At 36.8% G+C, this 26522-nt stretch overlaps 2 protein-coding genes, 3 long non-coding RNA genes and 7 other non-coding genes across 17 annotated transcripts; 2 read left to right on the top strand and 10 right to left on the bottom strand.

Moving 5' to 3' along the window:
- Window positions 1-2489: 2489 nt before the first annotated feature.
- On the bottom strand, window positions 2490-2563 carry TRNAV-AAC. Its single transcript has one exon. It is a non-coding gene; the product is annotated as a tRNA-Val (tRNA).
- Window positions 2564-2705: 142 nt separating this feature from the next.
- LOC110931083 (growth-regulating factor 9) lies at window positions 2706-5409 on the bottom strand. Of its 3 annotated transcripts, none has more exons than XM_022174484.2 (4): window positions 4803-5409; window positions 3932-4267; window positions 3374-3715; window positions 2706-3213 (listed from the first exon to the last, which is right to left on the bottom strand). In XM_022174484.2, the coding sequence occupies exons 2-4, from the start codon at window positions 4227-4229 to the stop codon at window positions 2933-2935; spliced, it is 921 nt and encodes a 306-aa protein (XP_022030176.1). In that variant the 5' UTR covers window positions 4230-4267; window positions 4803-5409; the 3' UTR covers window positions 2706-2932. The 3 variants fall into 3 exon arrangements, with proteins under 3 accessions (XP_022030176.1, XP_022030175.1, XP_022030178.1); XM_022174483.2 differs by having other exon boundaries at window positions 4903-5409; XM_022174486.2 differs by having other exon boundaries at window positions 3380-3715; window positions 4903-5409.
- A 5443-nt stretch (window positions 5410-10852) lies between these two features.
- On the bottom strand, window positions 10853-13368 carry LOC110931084 (protein SICKLE). The gene is made up of 3 exons (XM_022174487.2): window positions 13217-13368; window positions 12664-12927; window positions 10853-11737 (listed from the first exon to the last, which is right to left on the bottom strand). The coding sequence occupies exons 2-3, from the start codon at window positions 12902-12904 to the stop codon at window positions 11034-11036; spliced, it is 945 nt and encodes a 314-aa protein (XP_022030179.1). The 5' UTR covers window positions 12905-12927; window positions 13217-13368; the 3' UTR covers window positions 10853-11033.
- Window positions 13369-13465: 97 nt separating this feature from the next.
- Window positions 13466-15093, top strand: LOC110931085. Its single transcript, XR_002588179.2, has 3 exons — window positions 13466-13834; window positions 13933-14021; window positions 14232-15093. It is a non-coding gene; the product is annotated as an uncharacterized LOC110931085 (long non-coding RNA).
- Window positions 15094-16047: 954 nt separating this feature from the next.
- Window positions 16048-18758, bottom strand: LOC110931086. 3 transcript variants are annotated; one of them, XR_004889005.1, is made up of 2 exons: window positions 18529-18758; window positions 16048-18288 (listed from the first exon to the last, which is right to left on the bottom strand). It is a non-coding gene; the product is annotated as an uncharacterized LOC110931086 (long non-coding RNA). The 3 variants fall into 3 exon arrangements; XR_002588181.2 differs by having other exon boundaries at window positions 16048-17690; window positions 18529-18702; XR_002588180.2 differs by having other exon boundaries at window positions 16048-17694; window positions 18529-18698.
- On the bottom strand, window positions 16844-16932 carry LOC118491038. Its single transcript, XR_004890263.1, has one exon. It is a non-coding gene; the product is annotated as a small nucleolar RNA R11/Z151 (small nucleolar RNA).
- Window positions 17008-17111, bottom strand: LOC118491035. Its single transcript, XR_004890260.1, has one exon. It is a non-coding gene; the product is annotated as a small nucleolar RNA Z157/R69/R10 (small nucleolar RNA).
- LOC118491048 lies at window positions 17837-17960 on the bottom strand. Its single transcript, XR_004890273.1, has one exon. It is a non-coding gene; the product is annotated as a small nucleolar RNA snoR80 (small nucleolar RNA).
- LOC118491039 lies at window positions 18037-18149 on the bottom strand. Its single transcript, XR_004890264.1, has one exon. It is a non-coding gene; the product is annotated as a small nucleolar RNA Z152/R70/R12 (small nucleolar RNA).
- LOC118491036 lies at window positions 18195-18283 on the bottom strand. Its single transcript, XR_004890261.1, has one exon. It is a non-coding gene; the product is annotated as a small nucleolar RNA R11/Z151 (small nucleolar RNA).
- LOC118491034 lies at window positions 18368-18470 on the bottom strand. Its single transcript, XR_004890259.1, has one exon. It is a non-coding gene; the product is annotated as a small nucleolar RNA Z157/R69/R10 (small nucleolar RNA).
- Window positions 18759-21563: 2805 nt separating the features above from the next.
- On the top strand, window positions 21564-23857 carry LOC118490291. 2 transcript variants are annotated; one of them, XR_004889004.1, is made up of 5 exons: window positions 21564-21755; window positions 21833-21890; window positions 21996-22139; window positions 22385-23525; window positions 23608-23857. It is a non-coding gene; the product is annotated as an uncharacterized LOC118490291 (long non-coding RNA). The 2 variants fall into 2 exon arrangements; XR_004889003.1 differs by having other exon boundaries at window positions 21996-23525.
- The last annotated feature ends 2665 nt before the right edge of the window (window positions 23858-26522 follow it).

Genomic DNA, 26522 nt, shown 5'->3' with positions numbered 1-26522 from the left:
AAACAATTGATTTTACTTAAAATCTAGTGTTGATTCTTTCATTTCTCGAGAGTTCTAGTAATTGGGATATATTAGATAGGGACTGGGTTTAGTAATTTCAATTGGTAATCGTTCGATAACATTTCGTTGTTAATCAATCAAAGTACTTAGTCCTCGTTTATCACAATCAGCTAATTAACTATCTGGATCATGTCTAAGTGATTTTCTCAACTAAAACTAATCATCTGAAATCCACTTTGAATCTGAAACTTGGAGGAATCATCGTTCCTCCAACTGTTTACAAACTCATTTTCTTAGTAATTTTTAGTTAATTAAACAACCAACCAAATTGATTTTAGATTATTGCAATTAGGTTAATATTTCTTAGTTCATAACATTTTCCACAAACTCCTTTGGTTCGATGCCTTGCTTACCCTATCTATTAGGTTAAATAGGTTTTTTATTGACGTTCACGACAGTCATTAGTCATTACTAATTCAAGTTGCTTGTGGTTCCCTTTTGTATTAAATGCCGGTTGGCTTTAGAAAATTTTGGAAAAATCATGTCATTAGGTGTTAACTTGAACCCATGAAACTCAATAAGGCATAAAAAAGGTTGATTGATATGTCGTTACAAGAGCAACCCTCGAATGGTCATCACCACCTTTCACCGTCGTTACCAAGGCAACACAACCCCTCAATGGTGCCCAAGTAACGGTGTGTGACCCCCTATGTGATATGATGTGGCAGAGAGGAAACGTTCATTGCACATAGTCTAAAAATACTATCTTTCATGATGTGAGTAAAATGTTCGTTTTTCTAGAATATAACAAAAAATACTTTAGACTTATCAATGCCTTTAAAAATTTAATGATTTGAATTTAAAGTTTCATTTCAAACATACTCATAAAATATTGATAAGATACTTTTTTTATCAAAACCTATTGATTAATTAGTTTTATTATAAAGAAACACGTTATAATACAATAATATTTTCAAACTAGATTTGACATTAAGTTTGGTCTAGTGGTTAGTCACTTGGTTTCTCTTTTTGATGTCTCAAGTTCAACTCCCACTAGCATCATTTTGAAGTACTTTGATGGTGACAATAAAGTTTAGAACTAGGCCTCTCTGGAGGCCGCTAGTTCGAAATTGAGCCGAATCATGTTTTACTGCAGTGGGCCTTCGGGTGCGCGGGTTTTCCCCGGAATTGGTGGCTTGGTGGCTCGGGTATGCATCAATTCTGACTGTTATGGAGGAGGAAATGCATTTGCTTGAGAGTCATCAGAGATGCTTATCTCATATGCTTATCTGGTGATTTAGTTGATCGTTCAAAAAAAAGTTATACACACGTGGTAAACGGCCAGTGGCCTACATATAGGAAATCTAAATAGATAATATTTATGTGTCGTTTAAGTTACTTTCTAGATAAAAATTAACGAACAGATTGACATAAAGATCGGTTTCATTATTTATAGAATAATAATAATAATAATAATAATAATAATAATAATAATAATAATAATAATAATATTATTATGAGGTTAGGGGGTTGGAGCGTTCTCGGATAGTGACAATCGGGTAGGGATGCTCAATCGGGTACAATGTCGTCGGTGATTTAGGTGGTGAAATCGGGTTGCGGGATCAGGAGATAATTACTAATCTGGGTTGTCTCTTTGGGGTATGACTTTTTGTAGCTTTTTGCAGATTTTAAGGTGATGAGATGGGGTGTTTTGAATCGGGTTGTACCCTTGGTTATGCTTGGGTTAATCGGTTAGGTGATCTGGCATGGGTTTTTGCATAGTTTTTAGGGTTCCATCCGTTCTTCCTTTAAAAACCAATCTCAAAAGTAACTTTTGGTGTTATGTTGGTACACAAGTAAATCACAAGACTCCTCATGATCATTAGATATATAGATTTTCACTGCTATGACAAAATATAAAAGTGGATACAAGCTACGACCCCATTGCCTAACATGAAGGGGTGTTAGATCCGGAATGTTGCAAATGGCTCAAATTGAAGCTGATGAATCTGAGATGTTATCGATTTTGATTTAAGACTATGCATGTGTATTGCATGGCTTGTTGCAAAACGTTAATTGACACGGCTATTGTAACACCTTTATTTTTGCAAAAATAATAAAACACCACACCTACTAACATCATGCAAGAACTATACAACTACCATAACCCAATAAGAGCATCCACAACAAGGTTTGGACGAATGCCACCGGATGCTAGTTGGCACTAGAAGGATGGTGAAGCCACGAGGTGAAAGATGGTGGTATTACTAGTGTGTTAAGTGAAAGACGTCTCATGCTTCGAAGAAGATTGGTCTAAGGGCTTATTTGGTGAAGTTCTATAAAGTTCAGATCATGAAAGTTCACCCAAAAAAAAGCTGGCTTTGAAGTTTAGGAAGCTAATTTGTTATTCTCATGTGTGTGAGAGCCTATTTGGTTGATTCAATTAAAAACTTATCTGTTCTTATTGTCTGGGTTTATTTAAAATAAAATGGCTTCGCCCGGGTTCGAACCGGAGACCTTCAGTGTGTTAGACTGACGTGATAACCAACTACACCACGAAACCGATTTGACAAACATCGCTAAAGGAAAGAACTTAATGTAAATCGTTTTGACTATCACTTTTAAATTGCAAGCAAGCTTTCTGGTTCAAAGCCAAGCCAAACCAACACGAAATACTAATAGTAATTAACCAAAAACAAGACAAGTTCAACACAAAGGTTAGACTGCTCCCATTCAGTTCAAAAACTTTTTTAACCACTTACTAACAGTCAAGTTCACGGTTCAAGACCCGACGGAACCACATACAGTCATCTAATGAACTTAACTAGCTAATTACCAAAAGACCAAAAGGACCCAACAGACCCTAAAACAAGGACTAGCCACACACTTAGAAAGTTGAAACGAAAACAAGCCCGGTTTCTTCAATCAAGGGTTACATAGAGATAGTGGTGGCCTCACTGCTACTTCTAGAGTCATTTGATTGATTTCCATTACCACCCATTTGTTGATACCTTGCCCCTACCGGAAACGATAAAGAGGGGTTTGAACTTTGACCGTTCTCGACCTTCATAACCCCTCTGTGTAAATGTCGCACACAGTATTGCAGCCCCGGGAGCACGTCTTTTTTGCACCGCCATTTCTTGCCATCTGTTCTTCTACATCTTTCAGATTGACCAATTTTATGATCGTTGCTTGAGGCCCCGCAACCTAGATCTGCATGAAACAAATATCATATTTTAAAGATCTAACAAATAATACAAAATTAAGAAACAAAGACAATGATAATAACCATGGACGTATTACAAAAATAAGTCGCAAAAGCTGTGACAACAATAAGTTTGCAATTCATACAGGACGAAATAAGTGAACGTACCATTACCATTGCAAGCAGTTTCCATGCTATGTTTCTTGATTTTCAAGCTTTGATTCTTAATACTAACTTTGGTTTCATTGGTCTTTGCATGGGATTGGAGATTAGGAGTGGTTTTCGGAAACGAGATGGAGGTCATTGCGGTTGACTTTGACTCTAAAAAGGTTTTATCAACAACTTCCACAGGCTTTCTTGAACATATACGGCCTCTGTGTACATGTCGTTCGCAATACTTCTGATTAGGAAGCACGTCTTTTTTGCACCGCCATCTCTTGCCATCTGTTCTTCTGCATCTTTCAGATTGACCAATATTATGATCGTTGCTTGAGGCCCCACAACCTAGATCTACATGAAACAAATATCATATTTCAAAGATCTGCCAAATAATACAAAAAATAAGAAACTAAAACAATGGATGGATCACAGAAATAAGTGAGAAAACATTGTGACAACAATAAGTTTGACTTGTATTGTCAAAGGTCAAACCTAGCGCTTTCAAATTCCAGAGAAATTAGCGTTTTAGACATAATATTTTTTTGCTATTCATACGGGACAACATACCATTGCTATGTTTCTCGGTTTTCAAGCTTTGATTCTCGATGCTAACTTTGGTATCATTGGTCTTTGCATAGGATTGAAGATTATGAGCGGTTTTCAGAGATGAAATGGGGGTCGTTGAGGGTGACTTTATCTTTGAGTTTAAAAAGGTTTTATCAACAACTTCTTCCACAGACTTTCTTGAACATATGCGGCCTCTGTGTACATGACGTTCACAGTACTTGTGATCAGGAAGCACAGGTAACCGACACCTCCACTTCTTCCCATCGGTTCTTCTACACCTAAATGGTTCTGCATCCATTAGGCCTCCGTCCGTGCAGAAGAGGTCAAACTCTTTGACTGAAAAAAGTCAACATTTATTGAATTTGGGTTTATTTGAACCGATCCAAGGTAAATTACAGCTGCTAACATGTTTTTGACACACTGATACAAAAACTAGAAAAAAAAGTGTTCCAAGTCAACCCAACCGAGTGAAAATTGTTGGGTTTGACCGAATATGCAGCCTCTACCTTGTAATTATAACTGAAAGTTGCACATATTTAATATTTAGTTAGGTTTTGATACATAATTCCTTGTTAGGGGGGGGGGGGGGGGGGGGGGGGATCCTAAGCAACCTAAAGTCAAAACTAGATCAATTAATGACGAACGTTCTTAGGGCGGCAACTTATTAGCTGCTTCTATTCTACAAAGCTATAATATTGACTTTGAATAAACATAATTAAATTTTGCAAAACACTATCCAATCCAACCAAATATTATTTCAGCATGGAATCGCAAAGATTCACAACAAAAGCGTCATTAAAAAAATAAACGAAAACCCTAGCTCAGATTTCATTGTGGAATACCAAAAGTGTTTATGTAACAAAGCCAAAACCTGGTGAATTGAAGCGAAGAACCAGCGACAGAGCTCAATCCTTATGAACAGATATGATAAATAAAACTGAATATATAAGCTGAAAATTGAGTCGCAATACCTAGGGCTGTTGGGCGAACATGTTAGCACCAAAAGTAAAATGTCACGGTGGATGGTCAACAAACAAAATTGGGTGTTGCCGGTTGTCAGAGTCTTTGCAGACGCTGCTTTCAGCCATCAACAATGGCAGATGCTCTGTACACCTACGCGTCGCTACCACGTCTTGCTTCGCGCGTATCCATCATTGTGTGTGGCACCGCTGTTCTTTTTTTCCTTTGAATTTATGGATGAGTACTTGATAGTCAGACTATCTCCAGTGACCAATATTAGGCTACACGGTATGGGGACGTCCTCACACCGTCGAGGTCCGGCGCCGCAGCAAACACCATGCCGCCCTCTGCGTCCTCAGCTCCGTCCTCGTCTTCAACGTGACGATCCTCCAGGTGGGCCCCCGGTCCGTCGCCGGAGCCAACACCATGCCGCCCACCCCCGTCGAGCTCCGTCCTCCATCTTCATCCCGTCTGCATACCGTGTAGCCTTAGGCTTCGGGTATGAGACCGTCCCCGGATAGTTTCGGAACGGCGCCGGTGGGAACACCGCCCCCCCCCCCCCCCCCCGCTTCGTCCTTGGCGTCGAGTATGGGACGAAGGACGATGGGGACGCTCCACAAGAAGACAAAAACAAGGCTTCTCCCTCTCTCACACACCTATACATACAATATATACGTATACATTTTAGGTCCATCCCCCATTTCCATACCTCCATCCTCTTTGCCCCATCTTCACACCCATCCTACGTGGCGCATCATCCTCCAAAGGAGAACCATCACCATACCGCATAGCCTTATGTTCCCCTTACGTGTTACGTCATCAAACACATTAAATTCCTTATAAATCATTAAAAACCCTTATTTCATCTTCAACCCTACAAATATTCTTTACCTTTATTAATTTTCACCTCTTCACATACTCAATACACACAATATAAATAAAACCTTTTTATTTTTTTACTCGGGGCCCACCCGTATGCAAAATTCAAGAAAAATGAACGCCCTTGTAAAAAGTGCTTTTTGCTACATGTATGGACAAAGATTCACAATGCTAAGGCTATACAGTATGGTAGAGGCTCATCCTTGGAGGATGATCTCACCCATCACGTGTAGTACTTGGAAGATGCTCCTCCAAGGATGAAAACATGGAAATGGAGGATGAGTCTACCCCCACCAACTTTTTTTTTTAACTTCATCTACTTTTTTAACATTCATTAAATAAGATATAAAAACAAATTCATTAATATTAAAAAACCAAACATTACATAAGTTAAAAAAAATATATATATAACCCAAAAAAATAAAAATTCTAAGAACTACCCCACTTTTTCATGATTATTTCTTGCATTTTTTTAAAGTAGCTCGCTTTTTTGGGGATAATTTTCTACATCGGCTGTCAGATTGTTCGGGTTGTATGGATCCATTGTAAAAAGTAGAAAAATGTTTATAAAAAAGTAGAAGAGTTTATAAAAAGTTGAGAGGGGGATGAGGTTGAAGTGAGTAAAAAATGGGGTGTTTAGGTTGTATTTATAAAAAAGTTTGATGTTTTTTTTTTGAAATATGGCCGTTAGTTTGAATATGGAATTTTTTTTTTTTTGTTTTCCAACGGTAATAAATGCCAACGGTCCCTTTTTTTGTCTTTACATGCCTGTCTCAATCGTCTTAGGGGCGACGAAGCTAGGGGCGAAATGGTGTTTGGGTCGGCGACGGGCCAGGCCGAGCCCCATACCGTCCAGCCTAACAGGTGCATTGGAGGTAGCCTTAAAGGAATCAACCATCAATGGTGTTCTAGTGGTTGGCCATCGATATTTAAGTTTCACATATGGTGGGCTTGAGTGGGTTTTTCTCTTCAGGTCTCGAGTTTGAGTCTTGGTGATAAGGAATTCTCATTGAGGGGTTTTAAATTGAGGATCTTTTGTGCGAGTGGGCTCTCTAACGCGAACCCGGGTAAGACAACGTATGCTAGACCTCCCGACATTCACGAGTAATCCACACCTTTCAAAAAAAAGTTAAAGGAAAGAGAAAAAAACGTTAAAAAAAGAAGAGTTTTGTATGAAAAGAGTAGTAAAAGACACCTTGAACTAGACTGTGAGAGGAGGAGGTGTGGGCCTGTGGGGAAAGGAGGGACAACCCCGTGCAGTTGAACATGGTGATATTCTTAGGTTACCTCATTGTTGATACTAATCTCTTACTAAGCAAAAAATATGACATTGTATGGCGGGATGCTCGTGCGTTTTGTGTTGTGTTAAAAGGTGCATTGACATCCTCTAAGATACTTAGAAGTGTCATCTTAACTCATTATCTAACAAGACGTTATTTGCAATTCTCATGCTTAGGAGCTAAGTAAACTTAAAACCTATTTTTAGACTTAGGTGGGAGAGTCACATTTATAGTCCTATAAAAAGTGAGTTGTTAAAATAAAACAATTCATTTGATTGTGATCTATTACTACTAAAATATTGTCCTCATTTTCTCGCAATCGTCATTTGCTTAGTTTCACACAACACAAATCAGTAGAGTAACATATAGATTATTCATATATGAAAGTTGCAACTTTCTTTCACAAATTTTCGAAAATTATAACTTTCATTTGCAAGTTGATTAGTTTCATGCGTAACTTACCCATGTATGAAAGTTACAAAAACTTACCCATATTGTTTAAGTATTATAATATAATGTACTTTAACAAATACTTTAAATAAAAATACAATACAATACATAACTTAGACGACTAAACATACACCGTTCAGTTTACCCCATCCTTTCCGATTAATTAGTCACAAATAAAATTAATTACTAATGTTCTAACTTTTATTCTTTTAAAGAGGTTTTACTTTTTATTCCTTTAAAAACATTTGTTTTTAAAATGTACATATTAAAAAGAGTTAATTACTATTTTCGTCCCTCTGTTTGTCAAAAATCACTTTTTCAGTCCATTAGTTTAAAAATTGCGATTTTAGTCCCTGTGATTTCACTTTCGTAACCATTTCAGTCCACCTCTGTTAACCCCATCCATTTATTCTGTTAAGTACACGTGAATTGACCATAATGCCCTTATTAATAAAATACAAAAAGATATCTAAATGAGTTACTTACTGTTTTCGTCCATGTGGTTTGTAAAAAATCACTATTTTAGTCCCTGTGATTTCACCTTCGTAACCATTTCAGTCCAGTCTCCTAACACCGTCTATTTTATCGTTAAGTTTTTAATGAAATACCTAAATTACTCATGTGTTAATTAAATAAAAAATCATAGAAATTTAAAATATTGTATTCTAGGACCCACTTGTTAAAACACAACCCCACACTACCCCACCCCACCCCATTCCATCCCTGCTCTCATTTCTGGCAAAAGTTTCCGATCATCTTCTCCGGCATCACAACCCCACCCTCTTAATGTCCGGCGACCCATTACCCCACCCCAATTAATATCTTCCTAGCAGCATCAATTAACATAATAACTTTGAAAAATAATGCTCACCTGGACATTTTCTTATTCTAAAATTCAAAATTAAAATTTTGGAACCATATATGTAAAATTAGTGCCAGACATCTACTTCTACTGAAGCCATGGTGGGTCGAACCCTACAATCCAATTTAAGTCCATATGTCATACAACAATAAAATCATATAAATCCAATAATAAAATCATATAATTCCATATTTAAATAACACAAGGGTAATTTAGGTATTTCATTAGAAACTTAACGGTAAAATAGACGGTGTTAGGAGGCTGGACTGAAATGGTTACGAAAGTGAAACCACAGGGACTGAAATCACAATTTTTAAACTAATGGACTGAAATAGTGATTTTTGACAAACCACAGGGACGAAAACAGTAATTAACTCATTTAGATATCTTTTTGTTTTTTTATTAATAATTGCATTATGGTCAACTCACATGTACTTAACAGAATAAATGGATGGGGTTAACGGAGGTGGACTAAAATGGTTACGAAAGTGAAACAACAAGGGCTGAAATCGCAATTTTTAAACTAATAGACTGAAATAGTGATTTTTGTCAAACCACAAGGACGAAAACAATAATTAACTCTATTAGAAAACTATGAGTAAATTGCCATTTTAGTCCTTGAGTTTTTGTCGAAATTGTCATTTTAGTCCCAATAGTTTTTTTCCTCCTCTAGGTCCCTGACTTTTCCTTTTTCTTGTCATTTTGATCACATTGTCTAATTTAGTCTAAAAACCAAGTTATAATCAGGGATATTTTTTGAATTAAATTATTATGAGGTTTATAAATTATGTTGTAAACTACCACTAGTTATCATTACACAACACTTATGCCAAAAATACCCCTGGTTATAATCAGATTTTTAGACTGAGTTTAGCAATGTGATGAAAATGGCAAGAAAATGAAAAAGTCAAAGACTCAAAGGAGGAAAAAAAAAACTATTTGGATTAAAATGACAAATTGGACCAAATCTCAGGGACTAAAATGGCAATTTACTCAAAAACTATTTTATATTAGTTTCTGTCTTTAAAACTAAAACTTTTTAAAGTACGAAAACCTTTTAAAGTTGTTTAAAACACTGTCTTTTTAAGTTTTATACTTGGATTTCTATATGTTTTTCTTATGGATTAAATTAAGAATATAAGATGTCTAATATTATTTTATTATAACAGTGAAGGGGTATGGCCCCAAAAAAGCCGCGCAAGCCTTCATCAAGGCTGCGCGCAGGGCCATATTCCTTATTCAACCATTCTCTTAGTAGCAACCTCGCGCGAGCTACAACACATTCCACTAACAAGGCGCGAGGTCCAGCCAGAAGGGAACTACAATTACGACACTTAGCATTCTGATAAGAGTCTTCAGTACCTATAAAACTGCGCGACCTAGTTCCATGCCCAGCAAGAATCGCATAAAGGTTGCAGCGCAAGTCTAGAGTAGGAAGGTACAAAAAGGTACAAGTGGCAGGAAAAAGGAGCCAATGAACATCCTGCAGGCTCTGTTCAATCATGCGCCACGATCGTCTGACGTGCAGAAGACGAAAAGTACATAAGGACGCCTACGTGGTACCAATCAGAGGACAGAGACATCTGTCCCACGATCTCCACTTGTCCGCTGATGGCAGAAGGACAACAAGGCCGACAACAGTGACACGTGGCTCCAATCAAGGCGCGCCAACGCCGGAGAACTTCTAGAAGCCACTAACGGTCGACACCAGTGAGACAAGGAGCATATCCGCTGTGTTGTCGCCTTCCGGCCCAAGGCCCTTCAGCCCACATCCTCTTACACCTCTCCGGCTATAAATAGAGACCTCACTTCACAGGTTAAACATTCCATTCTCTCTACTCTCACTCTTAATACTTAATTATCTTCCCCAAAGCAATCGCTTATTCTCACGCCGGAGCCCGGTTAAGAGGGAAACCCCCATATTCCCCTCTTAACGAGTAACGGTGTTCTGTTTTGCAGGATTAGACGTTCAAGACGAAGCTCAGATAATCATTAGAAGATTAACCCTCATGGTAGAAACATAAACCCAACTGATTAGCCTCATAATTAGTTATGTGTTTCTTCAAACAGACATTTATAAAAAAAAAAAAAAAAAAGTTTAAAACTTTTTATAATTTTTAGAAAAACTGAAAAGTACAATATTTTTTAGAAAAAACAAAACAAAAAATTGGCATAAATAGAAATTCACAAACACACAACATATAAACTATGTACACTCGATTCTACCCTAAGATTCAAACGGAAACTAGAGTCTACTTTAAATAAAATGTTGCCAAGTGTAGTTTGCTATATGGTAAATAACAGTTTACGAGTCAGTTGGTGCATAAATTCCAGGTATAATCAGCTGGTTTACTATACGCAGGTCCCTTTTCTAATTCATTTAACCAGTTCGACAATAATAAAAGATACTTTCGTCATACTGTAGTTTAGGCTTTGGGAGTTTTAACCTTTTGACCAATTTAACCTTATTCTTATATTCTGCAGTGCCCCTTATTTTAACTTGTAGCTGCTAAAATAAACGACCATATAAAACCAAATCTGGAGCTTTAAGTTACAAACTAGAAAATAAAAAAGGAAAGGAAAGGAAAGGAAAAGCTATAAACTAGAAAAATGATACAAGTTTAACCCATGAGACAATCACTTTAAGGTCCCATAAACAAATCCAAACAAATCATCCGGCATTTGGTTCATCGTCTGTAGCTTCATTAAACGATGCAGCCAAGATTTCCGCAAGGCTCGGTTGAGAACTAGATTGCTTAGGAGATTCCAAGACTCGAGGTTTTTTTGCACCAAGAGACTGAGGAAGCCATTGTTTCTTGTGTGACTTCCAAATTACAGGTTCTAGAAACTTCCACGGGTCTTCCACCATTGACTTGTTAAAGAAACGATCAGGCCGATCTTCTGCCGATATATCATTATGGTTCCCACCCCGTCCTCGCCCCCTACCCTGTCCTGACCCACGACCCATCCCTCTCCCAGACCAGTGCCCTCTGCCTTGATTAGGACCAGAGCTAGGGTACCCTCCTTGACCTGATCCATGGTTGGGGCTATTCATGAAGTTGGGTCCAGGACTATGGTAGCCGCGTCCTGGACCATGACCTGGGTGGTTGGTGAAACGGGGACTAGGGTAGCTGCCTTGTCCTGAACCATGGCTTGGACTACTCGTGAAGTGGGTTTGAGGGCTAGGAAATCCAACACTTCCTGGGCCACGATAAGCTCCCGCGTGAGGACTATTGGCATTCCAACTCGGGCTGGAGAAATTGGCATAATGAGGGTTCGCATATTGTCCTTGTGGTTGCTGCATTTGCGGATTTGGCATGCGGTTTATATGAGGTTGAAGAGGCGGTGAGGGTAATGTTTCGTTGATTTGTGACCCTGTTGAACCAATAAGTAAATATGTATATTGATAAGAACAGCCATCTAATCTAATGCATGCAAAATCCTACAGTTACTTGAAGTTAATATTATAAAAATGATAAGAAGTGGCAACTTTGAACCAGTTACTGAAAAATCGGTTAATCCAGTTAAATTCTATCTCTAATTGCTCAAATGTGTAAAAATTGAAAAAATAGCTAAATGGGAAAAGGCCAACGGAACAAATAAATCGAAAAGTTCATATTATTGCTGGTCAAATGTCTCCAACGCACCCATTTTGCCACCTCCATTTATGATCTAAGTAAGAGCCTATTCAGACATTTAATACTTTCATATTGTGGGGTCCAAGTCCAACCACTTCGAATGGGGCAAGAAAATTTTTACTATCCGACACTAACTTAGTAACTTCCAATCCGAAGAGAGAAGCAGCTAGCATACAATAATCTTGGTACTTTGTCCAAACTAACGAGATCTTAGAAACTAATTGTTCACCTTTGTGTGTGTGTGTGTTCACTGTTCACATCGTTAATTTTCAAAGCTAAATATGATGGTTTAACAAGTCAACCACTTAATGCTAAACCTATGACCTTCCAAGAAGAGCTTGATATTCATATTGCAACCTATACAGCATCACCATTTTAATTACAGAAGTTTAGAACACGTGTTTCGAAACGAACTAGGATGTTATGTGCTTCCAATCCAATCATCCAAAAAGGTCAAATAAATTGGTGGGAATAATCAATTATACAAGAAGCCAAACATAGATACACCCATTATCTGTATAAGTGCAACAAGTCATACACTTTTTTAAGCAGAAAGTAGAAAAAAGAAGACATCCAGGATGATAAAAGTGAGATGAATATAAGCAAATTAACATGCACAAGAAATTAAAAGTATAGGATTAGAAAAGGAAAATATGTAATTACTTTGAGGTCTGGGCTGGCGGCTCCCAGAAAATGCTGCCATGGGGTTGGTGTAATAATTGAAGCTCTGCGAAACTGACTGCAGGGCCTGACTTTCAGGGTTGGTTGTGGATTGAAGAAATGGATTTGAGAGACTAGTAGTGGAAGGATCATCATCATTATAAGTTGCAGCAGCAGCGGCCTCTTGCGAAGCTTCCAATCTCATAAGTTTTAGTCTTTCTCTCCTCTGAGTTGACTCTTCCATTGATCTTGCTCTGAATAATTATCCTAGAGAATATATACAATACAAACTCCAATGTGAAATCATGAATTTTGTGATATAAGTAGCAATAAAGGGATTAGGGTTGTATTTTATCTCCATATGGGTGACCTGTTACGACTTAGCTAGAAATGAAACAGGCTCCAAAGCATTTTCAAATACTCAAAACCATAGTCACATAATAATTCGCTGGTGATTTTCGTTTTGGTTCGTCCGATCCAATTCCGAAAAAACAATTCAAATTTAATAGAGAAGAAATGGTGGGTGGCTAATCGAAGTTGCTGAATCGAAGCTTACCTTCTTGCTGGCTGATTGAACCTAACCTTCCCTCCCTCCCTCCCTGCTGAATCGTATAATGAAAGAAGATCTGTCAGTCGCCTGTTTGTTTTTTAGGTTTAGAAGATGAGGAGGAGCGAACAGGATAGATACGGCTGCTTTAGTTTTGGTAGGGTTATTTTATTTTTATTTTAACTATATATTATTTTATTTTATGGGTCGACTCTTAGGAACAGTACAATAATTGACCAACTTTTGGCTCTTATTTACAAAATTGCCCAGGCCCAGCTTCCTTTTTCTTCAATAGACAAGAGGACCAGAAATTCGGTTGAGAGAGAGAAGAAACAGAGGTAGAATCGAAGAGAGAGAGAGCGTGAACGGAAGGGATCCGGCAATCGTCCATGGTCGGCCACCATGTTTTGGTGACCATCTCTGTCTTTCGCCCCCCCCCCCCCGGGTTCTAGCCCGGTAGCGCCTACGGTTTCCAGTCAGATTCGTTTACAAATGAATACCCTAATCCAATTCCGCCGCATCCCTCGACGTCTCCCCTTCCTCCCTCTTCTCCCAGTTTCGATTCCGGCGAACCCTCCATCGGAATCCACGCTTGATGCTTGTCGTCTGAAATTAGAGATCTGACAGGTATGTTTCAGCAATTAGGGTTCGAATTTTAGTTACTTTTGCGTAAATCCTTGCACTTTGAGCTATGGCGTTTTATGTATTTACATTTCTGTTTACAGATTGCATGTACAAATTTGGGTTTACTTGTGTTGATTGTAGATTCTGCAGTTTTAAAAGCTACTCGAATTTGGTCTCCATTCAGGAATAGGTATGTTTTATTTTGTTGAATTTGGTTTGAATTATGCAAATCAAACAATTACGCATGTTATCTGTTTGATTTTGTTGAGGTTAGTTTTGGTTATATACATAGCTAAACTTATTTGTTTTTAATTGTTGGTGGCCTGGTGGGAACTTTACAACTTTAGGTTTAGAAGCCCTAAACTGCCATGTGCTAACTTTTGATTTCATTTTACACCAGGCACACGTCGCCCATCAAATCAGAGAAAGCCTTCGGCGAAGGAGGAAGCCGACCACCAGTGACCAGGCCTTCGTAGGCAACGACAGTGGAAGACGGTCGCGATATGGTCATCGACGATAGTGTGTGACGCTAATGGCTAGACGACAGTGGAAGACGGTCGCGATATGGTCGTCGTCAATGGTGTGTGACGCTAATGTATAGATAGTCGTTTATGCCGGTGTATGACGCTATTGGCTCCAACGGGTCACATATAGTCTCAGAGGAAGGGCGAAGGTAGACGAGTAAAAACTCTCTCGATTCTTTCTGAATTTATATGTTCCTTAATGGAGATTCGTGTGGCTACGCCTTTAATCTTCAGTATTGAACTATAGAAGTTGGAATTCATCATGTCAAACATCACCGTAAGTTATATCTTCTCCGCTCAATTCTCCGAGAGGTGGCGATTGCTTAGAGGCTTTGCTTGCAGCGACCTTTTTTTTGTTTGCTTTTGACGGAACCATCGAGACCTAGGAGCTTTTACAATCGACTGGAGGTTTTAATTTGTGCAAATGACCGCTCATGATGTATCTTCTACGCGATATATGACTATAACTCTATTGAATTTGTGTAACATTTGTAACAGGTTTACATTTGCCTTGATTGTGTGTGATGATTTGTCTAAGTGAAAACTACTATCTGGTTTGGTCGTTGTATCTGCAAGAAAAAAAAGCGAGGCTTTGTTCTTCTTTTCTTATGTATGTGACTTTGACATAAGATTTTCCCTCAACAAAATGCGCCAAACCAGAATTGGTATATACACGTTGAGTTATATGGTTTAATTAATTATGAGATCAATCAAGGTTCATGCCTTGTATTTTTTGTATCATCATATATTACTAGATTGGGGAGATTGGAGCTCCTTTGTAAATATGTAGTTTTGTTGTAGTGTTGGCTGGCCCGGTTTGGATTGGCTTGCTGTTAATGAAGTTTACTTTCAAAAAAAAAAATATATTACTCTGCTATGTGGTTATTGATTTCCAAAAGGTCCAAAATTTGACTCCATAGAAAATAGTAGATAAATATAATTCCTGAATTTGTGTACTTCATGATCATAAAGCTTAATGTGAGATTAACATCTATATATAATATTCTATATGCACTTCGGTTGAAATTATGTGTGCTTTTGTTGAGTACTACAAAAGCATATTTTGGAATTCTGTGTGTTCAACTGTGTCTTTAATACCTCTACCCACAAGCGTTCTGGTTGCATTACATGACTGAGAAAAACAGTTAATTCATATCTTTAATAACACTGATTGTAATGTAAAATTAATGGTCAAAAAACACCATCTACAACTACAACCCACAACTAAATGAGTTACAAGTCATGAGAACTAGGTACAATTCGAAAACACGTATTGGTCAGTGGACATGATATGGTTTTAATGTAGGTTGTTGCTAGAATGGTAATGTAATTACAACTTCCATGGCGGACAAAAGTGGTTGAACAATTCTGATGGTAATCAACTTGCTGGTGTGGTATACAGTCTGTGCCAAAGTTCTGAATGTCTTACAACATTGCTCTTAAAAAGTAACTCTTAAAATTTAATACATCCATGTTTACTGTATTCGTCATTGAATTTATCCAACTATTTGTTCTTCAAGTTTATATATAAATTCTGTTGGTAGAAGGGGCCGTGGGTAAAAGAGATTATTTTCATTTTTATCTTCTCAATCATTTTCCATAAGCAATTAGGGAATTAAGGTAGTTTTCAATAGGAATGCAAGGGAACCTGTAAACTACAGTATTCTTCGAACACCAATTGCAAGAAGCCTAAACTCATAAGGAAAACTGAGAAGATTATTTGTAACTAATACTATCAACAGAGAAACGAAACGATATGCCCTGCCACGGAACGAAATACCCCGCCGCGGCGGATCATCCTCTAGTTTAAAATATTAAACAAAAGTTAACAGTATTAAAAAAATAGAGAGAACCAACTAATTTCAGTCTCTCTATACAAACACCACCATCCCCACCACCACCTCCACAAAACCACCACAGCACAACCACCTTCATCCAACCTCCACCATCTTCCATCTCCAACCGCCGTTGCCTACACTATCAAAACCAAACTAATTATTTTCCCTACCAAAAATCACCAACCACCACCAAGAATGGCAGATGGTTCACCATCACTGATGCCATCTGGTTCACCATTTCCATCACTTTCTCCGGCAACTGTGACAGAGAAGATTTCGATTTGGAAACCAACAGAGATCGTTACTTCACTCGATCTTCAATCTCAACAGAATCAGACCCAGAACCCCAAATTCAATTTTCACCAAATTTATCTTGGTTCAAGTTTTCAATTTTACCCACCGGTTATTCAGAGCTTTCAGATGGTGGATTTGGAACGAGCAATATTTTGTCTTCACATGGCAAGTCTTCAACGTCTTGTGGATGCTGTTCTTGACACCGGCACTCCAAGGGAAATTGGGAGGATATGGCGGCGCCACCCCATGACGGCCAGGGGACACTCCACACCGAGTGGCCTAATAAATAACTACTTATCTTCTATTTTACCTCATTATTGCTATAACATCCCATTTAATAAAATAAAGAGATTGAAGAGCTTCAGTGTGTGTAACAATCAGATCATTGATTAAAAGTAATCTCACTGAAATCCGCTAAGATAATTGTATTTCTCATCATTAGCTCTTAACCTAAATTTATAAAAAGAATAAACTCTGAGTATTAAAAAATCAGTGGAAAACTTATGAATAGGATGAAAGGTATAGTGCTCAGACAGCCAAGGGTTTGTCGTCAAAATAAAATGGGAAGAAGAGCCCAATATCAGAAACTCTAGTCCACAATATATACTTCATCACTGCACTAACTAACAATTTACATGTCTTCAAATTAAATAATACATTATTACCATGGTTGTAAAGCAAGATCTCTAAGACCAATTACTTCCTTAGTAGCTGCAGAGACAAATTTCATCAACTGAGCCGAATTTGACTTTAAATTATTTGACTTATATTTATATTTGCAAAAACTAATTTCTCTCCCTGTCTAAGCCAAGTTCTCTCAGCTCCCTAGTCAAACAACTAGAGAGCGCCCAACAACTTTGCACCCATGAATATATTTTTTGAACAGCAAATTTGAATTACTAACGGACCACTGAAGTATCATCGTACCACCAGCAGAACTGCCAATATCACAACTGCATTATCTTTTTTACCAAAGCTTCTTGAAAAAAACTTTTAACTCAGGTTTCTAATTGAAAAATGGTAAACAATAATAATAACTTAAAAACATACTTATCATCATCATCCTTATGGGATGTCCTTTCTCCTTCTCTACTACTTTCAGCACCCTTAAATTGTTTGATGACCATATATTCATTTTGCTTTGTAACAGTTTCACTATTACTCGAAATCATTAAGCAGCAAATTGAGTCCGACCAACAGTACCTGTCTAGCAAATCACAACCCATTATACTTTTAAAAGCAAATCAAACTCAAGTTCATAGCAAGTAGAAAAGAGTCTCAATATATACACAAAACGTTTCTTAAAATAAAAATCTATGTTTAAAATAGTTGGATGTTAACAAAGAATAAAATGTATGAGGTGTTTCCAGGATGCAATGGTATTGAGAACCCATTGATCAGGATGGCCACAAACATTAATATAGCGTCCGAGCCATTACACCGTGAGGAACCAACTTATCCTCCAGAATTGGTAAATGGACGCACCATATCTCTTCAAAATCGACAAAAACTGTATTTTTGAATAAAAGTTGGAATGAAAATAAAAAAAAAAGCTCAGTGGAAGGAGAAGTCGTTTAAATTGGGGATCACGGCAAAACGGTTTTAATCGTCTTGTCCACTTCCCTAAACACATCCTCATGTGTTTTACCTCATCACTGCTATTATTATTATTATTTACATCCCATTTTATAAAAAATAAATTATTAAGAGCTTCAGTGTGTGTAACAATCAGATCATTGATTCAAAGAAATCTCACTGAAATCCGCTAAGATAATTGTATTTCTCATCATTAGCTCTTAACCTAATTTACAAACAATCAAAATTTGAGTGAAAATATTTTACAAAATTAAGAAAACTTGGAGAAAAAATAAAGATTGATAATTGGTGCTCAGACAGCCAAGGGTTTGTCGTCAAAAGAAATGGGAAGAAGAGCCCAACATCAGAAACTCTAGTCCACAATATATGCTTCATCACCGCACAAATTAACAATTTCAAAAACGATTTGAATACAGAAATTAAAAAAATGAAGTTACCAACTTACCAGTGATGGTAAGGTGTCCAGCCATTAGAGAAGAACTACGAATGATGGAAGAAGAGAAGATCACTATGCGTATTTATGGCGTTTGAGTGTGCCTGATTAGGGTTTTAGGTGAACGTTATGGGCTTGTGTAACCCAGTATCATCTGGGCTTTTAAGGATACACATTCAGGCCTTTGATTAGTCTAATCTTAAAGTTCTACACTAGGCTTTAAGGATACACATTTAGGCCATTTTAAAATTCTAAAGGTGTAAGGGGTGCATGTCTAATGAGATTAGCAAAATTTCTCCCCACCCAATTTTATTGTGTCATGTCATTTTCCCTCTTATTCTTTTCTCTTGCCCAAAAAACACAAGGGGTGCATGCCTAAAATGAGATTAGGCAAACTAATTAAAAAAAACACGTGATTGGTTGAGAAGTAGTGGGCCCCACATTTATTCCCTCTCCTCATCTTTGCCGCATGCGGCATAGTTTCCTCGAAAATCCTCCACCCGATCGGCAAGTTGATGTTGGCGGTGGACATGTCGTGCGGCAAGGGGGTTGCCGAAGGGGGTTGCCTAACCCACCCCGCACACCCTAAGGCAGGGGTTTTTCGGGTGGTAGAGGTGCATAAATCGGATTCTTTTTCTAATACATGGAGTATGGATCCGGTTTCAAGTATGATTGTGTATTGAAAAATGAAATATTGAGAGAAACCGGGTAGAGTTCTGGTACGTGTATTGAGGAGAAAAGCCATACCTTGTGTACGGTAGGGTATGATCGGCTTCATGTATACCCGGTTTTAACAAAATAAGTTTTTATTTATTTATTTTACATACAAAATAAATTTGGTTTGTAATTTGTAAAAGTAATTAAAATAAATTACAATAACAAACATTCACTCAAGTACAAATTATTTGCTTTATAATATGCATTGTTTGAAAACTTAAATACAACCGTAGTAAAGTAAACACCTAGCAACCCATTAGTAGAATTTGAGTTTTATTCCAATTGTACCACCGTATAACACATGCAATCGGTATTAATATACCAAACCTACTGTTATGGAGACCATCTGCTACTGTTATGCAGTGAGGTGAATCTGGTGAGAATAAGAGTAGACAACGTGGTGAAAGATTTGAAGTTCGAAGGTTGAGATCGCATATTGAAGCCAACTACTCTAAGGCTTTGGTTTCAAGTTTTATTCATTTTTTTTTTTGTTTTGAACATGATGTTTATTGCTTTTGAACTTTGTTTTGATTATACAAACATGTTTAGAGGCTAAACTTTTGTAGTCGCCTAGGTTTGATGAACTAATCATGTGTTTTTTACTTGTCCAGTTTTACTTTTATCCAAGTTTATGTTTAAAATTTAAAATATTTTTGATTGTTGCTGATTATAATTATGTGTACTGTTGTTTGCTAATATTATTTGATTGGTTTCATTACTGGTGTGTCTGTAAAGAAGAAATTCACCATAGACATGTTAAAATCATTAGTTTATTCATTAATCCGACCAATTATCATTTTAACCCTATTATTAGAGATAATATAGGTAATTTGTAGGTCCCTTTAGTCCTATGGATTTTAAGAGAATTGTCTATCTAATCTAGAGTGCGGAATCCTCTAAATCAGATTGTTACAGAAATAAGCAGAAACGTAAATCACCAACAAACCGATCTTTATTGATTATCTATCAAACGATTACAATCAATCAAAATCTCTAACCACACAAATTCGTCCGAGCTTTTGCTCTCATGAAATCTCTCTCTAGTCTCTAGTGAATATGGTGATTAACCTAAACCCTAATTGCAAGGACTTGTATATAACAATTAATGTTGGACCTTATGAACAGTATAGCAACTAGCCAACATTTGAAGCTTATTTACCATACTGCCATTATTGAAGAAGGAAGCAAGAATCGTTGGTGTTGGAACTGGGTACGTGTGCCTGCTAATGGGCCAGATGCCCAACAACTTCTTGATATTCAAAATGAGCTCTGGGGAGTTTCTTTAAGTAATAAAATGGACAATTAGGCTTGGAGTGATTCAGGGCCAAATTCCTGCAAACACAAGAGCAAGTGCTTCCTTTATTATTTAATTAAATTTGAATCATTTGAGTTTGTTAGCTTAAAAAAATGCGTAGATATGTTAATTTCTTTTTTAACTGTTTTTTTTTTCATAAGAAAATACACGAGTACCGATACCGTAACAATATCGCGCCATACCGTATCGAACCAAACCGGTATCGACGTTTCGATAGGTATTCGTCTTTATGGTCTTCGCCAGATAAAACACATGTATTGATATTCTTTTGTATATGTCACGATTTTATTTTTTGGGTTTTCTTTTACTGTTGCTATAGCGAGTGTCGATACTATAACAAACCGAACTGATACCAACCAAGTTTCCGCCGCGTAGCGCGGAGAAATCCAACTAGTTAGCTAATGAATAGTGTCAACTGTCATGGGTAAAAAACAAATAACCTTTAATTATTTTGAGTTTTTTTATTTACTCTATCTTTGTTGTTAACATGATTTTTATTTTTTACCCAACAAAGCTTTTTTTGCTGTTAACATGTTTTTCATCTCACGTGTCTTCTTCTTTTTCTAGATCAAACACATTTCTCTATCATATTTCTCATTAGTTTCAGAATGTCAATTTATCATAAAAAACTCACCACCTGCCCAACTCCTCCTGTTTTGCAAAACATGGCTTCCGTAAGCCACTTCCTTCTTCAGAGGAGGTTCTTATTTCCGTAAAGCTTTGTATTTTCTTTTTATTACTGGAACGTAACCTACTCATAATTTATCTGCAAAAGTTTTAGATTTTTTGAAGCATGAGCCCTTAGAGAAGCTAAAGACAAGCTGGAGAAGCGACGTGAAAAGCTAACATGAATATTATCCCATATATAAATTAGCAACTACTTTGGGCTTCTATGGGTTGTACCATGTGCTTAGGGTGTGTTTCAAAAAAAATTGTCCACCCACATGTCCCACTACCTCAAAATATACCATCTCTGCTTAAACAATAAGACCCACAACTCTCACTAAACCCTAAACCCCAAAAAAAATGTCGTCAATCAACGCCAAATCGGAGTTTTGGGAGATGAAGTGTAGAGGGTTCCGTCGACAGAGAGACGGTGGTGACTCACTCAACCACCGGTGAGGGCAACCTTTCTAGCAACGATTAGGTGTCTCGAAGTGGTTCACGACGGTGCTTAGGGTTCCGGCGTCCCTGTCTCTATATTAAGGTGCAATTTGGGGTTTGATTTAAGTGAAATTGTTTATGGTTTCTTTTTGTTGTTGTTTACCAATTGATTGTTGTTAGATTTGGGAAGTTATGAACAGTTGAGAGTGAATCGGATCAACAACCCGTCTCTCTGAAGGTATAATCCTCACCCTAGCTTGCATCGGAGAGAAGTTTACTCATGTTTGAAGGAGATTCTCCTTCATACGTTTTCATTCAGCATTGAGGATTCGAATTATGGCAGGTGAGAGTAAACGGAGGAAGATGGAGCTTGTGTTAGGGCTGAATACGTTTTTTTACGTCTCTAAAAGTGCCAATGACGGACGCATGTTCGTCGTTGAATGCTGATCACTCCGACTTCGTCGTCTTTTGGTCTCAGGTGTTCGAGGTACGGCGTTAATTTGTCGTCGGAGGCAGTTTTGAGTATAGTTTGACTGTTAATTTTTAGCTGTTAATGGTTATTTGTTAGTTGTTAGTTGTTAGTTGTTAGTTGTTAATTGTTAGTTGTTAATATTACTGTCATGTGTTTAATTGAAACTTATAGATTGTTTGTGATTAGGTATAGATATGTAGATCGACCGATCAAGGAATTAATGATTTACATCTCTATTCTTTTATCTTTCCGATTCTCAGCACCGGCAACCACCAGCCCCTCCCTAGCGTCACCAGTAAGGTCCCTTCCAAGGTTATTCAATACTGTAAGAAACATGTGGAGTCGACCAAGAAAGACGAGAAAGCTGCTGAAAGCTTTTGATTCTGAGTTTGTCAAAGTGGATCAAACCACTTTTTTTGACCTAATTCTGGTAAAAATTTGGCTGATTTTATTTATTGTTGTTTGACTTTTTTTATTTCTTTTTTTGTGAAAAATGTCCAAGGTTTGGTTTGTGATATTTAGGATATGTTCTGTTTGTTAATTTTTGAACTATTTGAGTTGGTGTTGTGTGCTCTATTTTGTAGTTTTAGGGATATCATATGATATCATATAAATGGGTGTTTCGATGTATAATGTATAAGGGGTGTTTGGATGTGCAGTATTTTTAGAGGTTATCTTTTTATTCGGATATTATTAGTAATGGTCTATCTTGACGAAAGAAGGAAATTGCATCATGGACAGCTAATAAAAAAGCGAATTTGTGTACATGCATTGACCCTAGAATAATCCTTCATCTAGCTGGAAGTGTGACAAAGCTAAAGATCTATGGTTAAGTTTAACTGATGGTATGATTGTGTGTAGGCGGAAACTTCGTGATGACAGGTGGTAATAACCATGCCATTGAACAAGAGGGGAATAACATTAGACATAAGGGTAAAATAATAAATACGAGTATGTGGATCTTTTATTTATTATAAATTTGTTTATTTTTTATGACTTACGAGGTGACATATTGACCGGTTTTTATCGTTTATCATTTTATATTTTAATGGTCTCTTTTGTATGGTATAAGAAAAAATAAAAGTGATGGGTGTTTTCTCGAAATTTTGACACTTTCTTTGTTTTTAAGCGTCGATCTGAGATACTTTCACTGGCGAAATCATTTATTCCATTGGACAACGGAGGAATAAGGAATCGGGTTTGAACTAACGAATTTATTTCATAGTCATTAGTTTTATTAAAATATTGGTATCTTTATGTATGGTTGTGATGATTGAATGGTATTTCAGTCAAAATTGGGTTAGTATCTAAGATTTGAATGACATTATCAAAGGTTGCCGAGTTGTGAAGGATGCTGAAATCCAGAAGGGATGATAATCAATTTTTTGAAAAGAATAATGGGTCAGTTTTGAGGATTACTCGAGTTCTTATATGCTACAAAGTTTCTCTCTCTACTATCTGATATAGTTTGTGAATTCTATAGGGACGTTTTATTCTTCATGATGGCGCTCCATATGCTAATGGTGATTTACACATTGGACATGCATTAAACAAGATTATAAAGGATATTATTAACCAGTATAAGGCATTGTTGCAACACTCACTTTGTTCTGTTATATATGAGATAGGGTGACAAAAGGATCTGCTTCATTTGATCCATGTGTATAGAGGTATAAATACTGTGAATTTGATGAATGTGTCACTTAACTTTTATTACTTTCCCCCTTTTTATATTTATGGCAGCTTTTACAAAATTGCAAAGTTCAGTAAATTCATGGTTGACATCATAAGCGTTACTGTAACGCAAAGAAATTACCCAAGACGAAGTTAAAAAGTCCGTTTGATATCATAAGTTATAATGCGTATTGGCGATGTTTCAGCTTTGTAGCCCGCGTCGAAACGTGCGCGGGTCTAATATCTAGTTAGACTTTTAAAAAGCATTTGATGGTACATCTTTTATATGTCCAACAGAGATTAACATGTTAATAGTAATAAAAAAATTATTTTCTAAATGTTTTATGTTACTTACATGTCGATCTTGAAGAAGGAAAGGGACAAGAAATCATAAAGTTGTGGAATGCTATCCGAGAAATGCAAGGAAAATTGGAAAAGGCGCACAATCAAATTATTCATGAGAAAGAAGCAGTTGAGTCGCTACTGTACAAGCTCCGCATAATCAAAGAAGTGTCAGTAGTTATTGATAAAATGAAATTCGAGTAGTTGGAAAATCGTAATCATACTGGAGGTATTGCCAAAATAATGAAGATCCTATCAATTTGTTTCGGTAGTTTTGGTTTTGTGGCTAAATAATTGATTCCAAAATATACGCATACTATATGTTTATTATGTGCGGATGAAATTGTAGAAATGAAGAAGATTGTTGAGTTGAAAGAATCACAAGCTAATACCTCAGAGGGACTTCACGAGATCATTGAAAGGTAGCTAATGTGACAACCGGTGATTTACGGCTCCTAATTACGTGATTAACAGGCGATTAACGCGATAATAAATAATGTTTATGACGCAAATTAACTTATTAGGCCTTGGAGTGCCTAGAAAAGGCTAACCAACTTTACAGGGCGAGAACGGTGGTTTACGGAAAAATCTGCTAGGTTTGAGTCTTCCTACAACACTTCACACATATCATTGGCTTTGCAACCCAATGGTTATCTCTTTTTCCTTATTTGCTACATACCAGGGATTTTTATCATACACACTTACAAAATGCTTGATTTATACAAAACAAAAACCATGTTTTATACAAATTCAGAGTATAGGATTATACGGGCATAGAGTCAAAGTCAGGATGGGCATTGACGGTTATACATACTTTACAAATACATGGTTTTATGAACATATGCGTTACAAATACAAATTTTCCATATAACTTGGCAAGAAGATGATTTCTAAATTCGTTTTCTCAATATTATTTCACAAACTGGTCACTCAAAAGATTTATTTCAGATCTTTTACAAACACACTATGAACTCGCTCAACTTTATGTTGACTTTTTCGCATGTTTCTTTCTCTAGTTGTTTTCAAAGTCAAGGCACGGTTGGAATAGGAGAGCCATGTGGAGACGAGTACTTAGTGGCGTTCATTTTCTAAAAGACTTAGCTTATTTTCTTCCGCTGTGCAATGAAGATACCAGTCCAGTCACGCCAGCTCTGATAAATTCGGGGTGTGACAGCTAAAGGGCCTTAAAATATATATATATACACACACATATCATTTATTGAATTATTAAAAATTTTGGTTTTAAAACAAAGCACACCCATGCACCACACCCCGTGCACGCGCACACACGCCTATATTTCGATCAACAACTATTGGTGTGATCTTATGTCTCACTTTTTGTGTAGGCATGACATAATAGTCTCAACCAATAATGATTGATGAGTATTTATTCATTTGAATTAAGGTAATAACCGATATGGGTTGAAATTGGTCGGGTCAAATGGACCTAGGACACTTTGTCCAAAACACGATGTGTTTTATAAACAGTTAGCGTGTTTCATATTAATAAGAAGTTATATTTTTTTCACTAATAATGTGATTTCTTAAGTAAAAACATTGTAAGAGGTTTTTTTGCATTAGTAAAACAATTTAGGCAAACATTCATCCGTGTTTGACCCGTTTTCTTTTTAACTACCTTTTTTCTATTATTTCTTTTATTTTTCCAATTCGGCATGTTAGCTTGCAGTTTACCAGTTAAAACAAGATTCCGTAAAGTTATCAACATTGATAAATACTTAGTTTTTTTACATCTGGGGTTAGTAAGAAAAATACTAAAGTAGTGCAATGGATCGTTGTTGCAATATTTTAAAAGATTAAAATAGAAATGAGAAAAACTAGCTATATATTATATTAAAGAAAATAAGGATCTAGAGTAGTATACTCCCATTGGTCCACATGTCACTCTCTAATTAGTCCCCGCAGCAGTAATTTTTTCTATTTTTTTCTTTGCTAGCTCTCTCAGTTCCACTCTTTGATCTATACAACTCGTTTTAACCTCTCAACGTGTTTCAATTACTCAATTTCACATATCAAACCCCTAAGTTTATAATACATGTCGTTTCACCCCCTTTCTTTTATATCCGTATAAAAGTAGCCTCCAAAGCAAAACCATCGTCAAAGTTTATAATACATGTCGTTTCACCCCCTTTCTTTTGACATTTGAGTTTAGTCTTAGGTGATATTCAGATACCATAAAAGTGTTTATGGTGAATGATCTTCTGTTTGTTATTGATAATAATAATAATAATCTCTTTATATAGGGAAAGATACAATCATAACCTACCCCTAAATCTAATAAGGAAACATAATCACCATACAATTATACAGAATAATGACAATCTATACAAATGACGTACACTGCTTTGTTTGCTTAACTAGCTA

This window comes from Helianthus annuus, chromosome 3 (genome assembly GCF_002127325.2).
Source record: "Helianthus annuus cultivar XRQ/B chromosome 3, HanXRQr2.0-SUNRISE, whole genome shotgun sequence".
NCBI lineage: Eukaryota > Viridiplantae > Streptophyta > Magnoliopsida > Asterales > Asteraceae > Helianthus > Helianthus annuus.
Note: the sequence above shows the minus strand (reverse complement) of the source record. Positions and strands in the feature narration are given on the sequence as shown.